The sequence below is a fragment of the Neovison vison genome, chromosome 6, assembly GCF_020171115.1.
Source record: "Neovison vison isolate M4711 chromosome 6, ASM_NN_V1, whole genome shotgun sequence".
Lineage (NCBI taxonomy): Eukaryota > Metazoa > Chordata > Mammalia > Carnivora > Mustelidae > Neogale > Neogale vison.
Genome location: NC_058096.1, coordinates 147,346,235 through 147,352,673, shown reverse-complemented (window position 1 = coordinate 147,352,673; position 6,439 = coordinate 147,346,235). Strand labels below are relative to the sequence as shown.

Here is a 6,439-nt window from a genome sequence, read left to right as displayed (position 1 = left end):
GGGTTGTAGGCCCGAGCCCTATGTTGGGTGGAAAGATTGCTTACAAAATCTTTTTCAAAAAGGCAAATGATTTCCCGTGAAAGCTTCCTCATTAATTCTTATATTCCACTAATATTCCACCAGGGCCCTGGGAAACTGAACACAGGATAGACCGATCTGGATGTGGATAAAGAAGAGACGAGCCTAAATATTTGAGTCCTCTCGTCCCAAGATCCAGTAAAATAGATCAACTGAGGTATTGCAGTATGAGGACCTTGATGAAAGAGAAGTATTGGGAAAGAAGATGGATTTTTTTTTAAGTTAAAGCCAGTTAAAAATGTCCAAAGTCATTCCTCATTTTAAAATGTTCCAATGAATACTGCTAGTTCCCAATACCATAACAACATTCTACTTTGTCTTCTCTATGTCCTGGTTCAGGAGTTTTCAAACTCTATATTCTTATAATGATTAAAGACATCAAAAGGCTTTTTTGGGGATGTATTCTTCCAGAGTTACCTATTAAAAATGAAAACAGAAATGTTTAATACACAAGAATACACACACACATATATATATATATACATATATGTATATATATACAGAAAAAATATCAATAAGATCAGTGATGTGTTTATGTGCACATAAACACACATCCTACACACACTATAATATGATAATATCTCACAAGATGTAATAAAGTGAAATATAATCCTAGCAAAAGAGTCAACTTCATTTAACAAATATTTTTACACTGTCCCAGTTTTTAAATTTAAATTTGAATTATTTAAAATTAGATAAAATTTTGGGATGCCTGGGTAGCTCAGTTGATTAAGCTCTGCCTTCAGCTCAGGTCATGATCCCAGGGTTCTGCAACCGGCTCCTTGCTCAGCAGGGAGCCTGCTTCTCTCTCTGCCTCTGCCTATAACTCTGCCTGCTTATGCGTGCACGCTCTCTCTCTCTCTCTCTGACAAATAAATAAAATCTTTTTAAAAAATTAGATAAATTTTTTTAAATTAGATAAAATTGAGGCACCTGGTAGCTCAGTCAGTTGAGTAGTCAACTTGTGATTTCAGCTCAGGTCATGATTTTTTTTTTTTAATTTTTTAATTTAATTTTTAAAGATTTTTTTTTTAATGTGACAGAGATCACAAGTAGGTGGGAGTGGGGGGTGGCAATGGGGAGGGGAGGGCAGGGAGCAGGCTCCCTGATGAGCAGAAAGCCCCATGTGGGGCTCCATCCCAGGACCCTGAGATCATGACCTGGGCCCAAGGAAGAGGCTTTAACCCACTGAGCCACCCAGGCATCCCAACTCAGGTTATGATTGCAGAGTCATGAGATTAAATCCTGAGTTGGGCTCCACACTCAGCATGGAGTCTGCTTGTCCCTTTCCCTTTGCTCCTCCCTGCCACTCATGCGCTCTCATTCTCAAATAAAATCTTTTTTAAAAAATAGATAAAATATAAATTTAACCCCTTGGTTACACTAGCCATGTCTCAAGTGTCAAATGTCACATGTACCATACTAGTCATTACAGATTTATAGAGCCTTTCTTCCTCTTTCTGGGTCAGTATGACAAATTATCCACGTTGTATAAGTTTTCAAGTTTATTGAAACAAAATTCTTCATATTCTCTTGTTATCTCTTTAATCTCCATCAATTCTAACTTCTCATTCTTAATTTTGTTTGCACTGTTTTTTTTCTTTGCTCGGTCCTCAAAGATTTAATTTATCCATTCATTATTTTTGTTTTCAACTTCACGAATTTCTGCTCTTTTTCTTGATCTCCCTTCTTCCATTCACCTTTTCTTTCTAAGATTTTATTTATTTATTTTACACAGAGAGAGAAAGATCACAAGTAGGCAGAGAGGCAGGCAGAGAGTGTGGGAAGCAGGCTCCCTGCTGAGCAGAGAGACTGATGTGGGCTCATTCCCAGGACCCTGGGATCATGACCTGAGCAGAAGGTACATAAGCCTAACCCTCTGAGCCACCCAGACGCCCTTCTGTTCACTTTCAATCTGATTTTTTTAACTTCATAATTTGGACATCTATCTCATCAATGTTGCTTCAGTTGACCAGAGTCAGTTTCTCTTATAATGAAAGAAACCTCATTGGTAAAATTACTTTAATCATTGTCACCTATTACAGAGATTATTTTGCTTACTACTGCGTGTAATAAATTACCCCAAAATGTAGTGATTTAAAATAGCAGCAATCATGGGGTGCCTGGCAGGCTCAGTCAGTGAAGCATCTGACTCTTGATCTCGGGGGTTGTGAGTTTGAGCTGCGCATTGGGTGTAGAGATTATTAAAAATAAAATCTGTGAAAAATAAAATAAAAGTAAAATAGCAGCAATCATGTTATCCTCTCTGCTGACTTCTATGAGTCAGAAATTTGGGGAGCCCCTGGTTGGACATTTATGGCTCAGAGTCTCAACACTGACAATCAGACAGTAGGCAGAGCCAGAACAGCAGGGGGCTGGAGCAGCTAAGGGCTGGACCAAACTTTCTCTCTCCAGTAACTGCAGAGCTTCTCTACACTGTCTCTATATATGGGCTACTCTGGAGTCCCTCACAGCTTGTTGGCCTCAGGGCAGTCAGGCTACCTACAACACAGTAGGCCAGGGCTCCTGTGCAAGCATTCCAGGGAATTAGGCTGAAGTTGTCTCACTTTTTTCTGACCAAGCTTCCGAAGTCAGGCAACATCAATTTCACTGCATTATTGGTTTGTAGCAAGGGAGTTAAAAGCATACCCAGACTGGAAGATAGGGCACATAGATCTCAATCTCTTCTGAAGAGGAACATCAAGGTCATATTTTGGATAGCATGTGAGATGGAATATATTGTTGCAGCTACCATTGTTAAAATAGGGTACAATTTTAAAGAATAACACACGTACACAGTCCATCTTGATCTGAATACCACAATGCAGCATCAAAAACTTAAGATATACTTCTCTGGGTAAGCATTTTCATCCCCTCTACCTGGCCACATTCTCTAAGTGTTGATGTAAGGGGAAAGATTGCTCCAGAGAAAGGAATGAGATAACAAGTGGGTAGGGTAAGGCCCCCACTCCACAGGATTGTTCCAGTTCATTGTTTTATTCTTTGTGCAGCTGAAGGTCAATAGAATAACATTCCAAATACAGACCCAGTCTCTTGTCTATTCTAAGTCCTTTATTGTCCACCATCAATAGTATTTTATAGCATTGGAATGGGACTACTCCCTCAAGGGGAGAATCTAATAGGAGAAAGGGTTATGTCTACATGTAATGAGTGCAACCTATACAACTTGACATGGAAAGCCTGGTTGAATTTAAGTCCTCCACTGATTTAATAACATACTAAACAAATTTGGAGGAAAAATAATAATGGAAATAAGGGGAAAAAAAAGTTGCATGGCTGTTCAACAAACTAAATTGCTATAAGAAATGTTTGAGGGTGCCTGGGTGGCTCAGTGGGTTAAGCCGCTGCCTTCGGCTCGGGTCATGATCTCAGGGTCCTGGGATCGAGTCCCGCATTGGGCTCTCTGCTCAGCGGGGAGCCTGCTTCCTCCTCTCTCTCTCTCTGCCTGCCTCTCTGCCTACTTGTGATCTCTCTCTGTCAAATAAATAAATAAAATCTTTAAAAAAAAAAAGAAATGTTTGAGTATTGAATATTAATTATCTTCAATACTCTTTATCACAGTTTGAAAAAGAAACCAAAAACATCAAATACAAAGAGCTAGCCCTAACAATAGGGCATGCTTTCCCACTAAAGGAACAACACATCTTGCTGACTTTCTCACTCATCTTCCCATCTGATCTTCCTACTTTTGAAAACTTGTCTAACTGAGAATCCCTCCCAGCAGTGGAATCTGTCCTAATGTGACCCCCATTAACTGAACAGTCTCCTAAGTTCTCTATCTCAATTTATCAGCAACATTCAGAGGGCACTGAGAGACTTGGGTGTCTCCCTTTCATCTAGACCAGTGGTTCTCAAAGTGTATGGTCACTGATCACCGCAGCAACACCACCTAGGAACTTGTTTGAATGCAATTTCTTGAGCTCCACCCAGGTCTAATGAATCAGAAACTCTGCAGGTGACGCCAGCAATTTCTGTTTTAACAAACCATCCAGGTGATGCTGATGCACTCAAGTTTGAAAACACTGCTTATGGAGCCAGTAGCATCCATCAACAGAGAATTGATCAGTCCTGTATTTCAGGGCTGTAGGACCATGGGACTAAGTGTATAAGGCCAGTGGCTGCCTCTTTTCAGATTCTTTGCACCATGCTCCCAAGTGAGCAGGATTTGTGTCCTGTAATGTGTACATAATATGACAGGATGTAATACAGCTGTGTAGGATTCTATATGCAAAACCCACATTGCATGCACTTTTGATTTCGGTTCTTCCTACAGACCTGGATGACTTTCTGTCCACAGACTCTAGGAGTAAACTGCTAGTCTCGTGAATTGGTATGCTTACTACTACCAAGTCTTTACTAATTACCTACAGATTTATTTATCTATATTCTAGAAAGTAAATTTATTCCTAAGGCTTAGACACTTCTTTCTGACTGTGCAGGAAAAACAAAATGTCTTAATAGTGGTAACAATAGGATTGTTATTTAAACCATAGTCAGTATACAGGACCATCTCCTACCTTCTAAATCCATATAAAAACTCATTCCTCCTCCTCGTGATGCAGTTCTATAAAAGAAAATTGGAAAAAGTATACCTTACCATTTGCATCATAACCAAGAGACTGCATACTGATTTTTCATATGTCTGGATTCTGTTGTTTTAAAGCAATATGTTGGGATATCCAAAGACTTTTTTTTTAATTATGATTATTTTTTTATTTGACAGACGGAGATCACAAACAGACAGAGAGGCAGGCAGAGAGAGAGAGAGAGAGAAGCAGGCTCCCCGCTGAGCAGAGAGCCCGACGTGGGTCTCGATCCCAGGACTCTGGGATCATGACCTGAGCCAAAGGCAGAGGCTTTAACCCACTGAGCCACCCAGGTGCCCCTGGGATATCCAAAGACTTTACAATTTGTGACTAACATATTCAGCTTTGGTCTAGTAATGACCTTTTTAAATTTTTTTAATAAAAACAATCACAGAGTATTTATTGTCCTCTGGTAATAACATAAAGGTAACCAAAACAATATGAACAGGGGCACCTGGGTGGCTCAGTGGATTAAGCCTCTGCCTTTGGCTTAGGTCATTGTCTCGGTGCTCTGGAGTATAGCCCCGCATCGTGCTCTCTGCTCAATGGGGAGCTTGCTTCCCCCTCTCTCTATGCCTGCCACTCTGCCAACTTATGATCTCTCTCTCTCTCTGTGTCAAATAAATAAATAATCTTTCTTAAAAAATGCAAACAAATATTTTAGAACTACACTCCCAACAAAGGATATCTAAAAAAAAACAAAACAAAAACAAAAAAAACCTACATGGCCTTCTCAAGAATTTCTCACTTTATTGATCATTTCTAGCTGGAGACACTTTGGAGCAGGGTAATATTAACTCCTTTTAGTATGATCTGACCCAGTTGTTTTCTTGACTTTGTTTCAGAATGAATCTCTTCAACATCATCTAACATGAGGTTCATGTACTCATCAAGACCAATGATACAGCCCTCTATCCACATGTTCACTTGCTCATAAAGCCACACCTGAATTCGAGATCTGTTCTGCAAGTCTCTGAAGATAAGGTTGATGGGCTAAATGATCACCTTCTGCACTTTTGGCCCTGGCCACGGTACACCATGATGGAAGCCGACTTTGTAAAGATCTTTTAGGTATGGATCTTCTCTCGGTCTTGGAAGAGAGGCCAAATGTAATTTTAGATTAAGCCAGGAGGCACATTGGTTTTTTTACTACCTCACTATTCAAAGTGTAGTCCTAGACCAGAAGCATTAGGATTACCTGGGAGCCAGAATCTCAAATCCCACCCTAGAGTTACTGAAGCAGAATCTGCATCCTATCAAAAGCTCCAGGTGACCTATCTGCACAAAAAAGTTCAAGAAGCCCAGCAATGCTATACCCAGGAGACAGAGGCTTTGCAGCAGGAGTGTTCTCTGCAAGGAAGTGGTAGGCAGCCTTCTCAAGATGTCCCACAGTGACCCTTGCCTCCTGTTATTCACTCCCTTGTGTAATCCCCTCCCTTGAGTGTGAACTGGACCTATGAATTGCTTCTAAAAATAGACTATGGCAGGGACTCCTGGGTGGCTCATTCAGTTAAGCCTCTACCTTCAACTCACATCATGACCCAGGGTCCTGGAATCAAGTCCCTCATGGGGCTCCCTGCTCAGCAGGGAGCCTGCTTCTCCCTCTCCCACTCCCCCTGCCTGTGTTCTTTCTCTCTGGCAAATAAATAAATAAAACTGCGTTTGAGATGATGTTATAAAAGACTGAGACATATCTTGCTCACACTCTCTCCCTGGCTCTTCTTGCCTGCTTGCCCTGATCAAGCAAGCTGCAG

The 6,439-nt window shown here is 40.7% G+C and overlaps 1 protein-coding gene across 1 annotated transcript; it reads right to left on the bottom strand.

Annotated features, from left to right (window-relative positions):
* Positions 1-5,447: 5,447 nt before the first annotated feature.
* LOC122910574 (small nuclear ribonucleoprotein E-like) lies at positions 5,448-5,725 on the bottom strand. The gene is given in 2 exon segments (XM_044255191.1): positions 5,448-5,698; positions 5,701-5,725. Coding segments are annotated over 2 exon segments (276 nt in total).
* Positions 5,726-6,439: the final 714 nt, after the last annotated feature.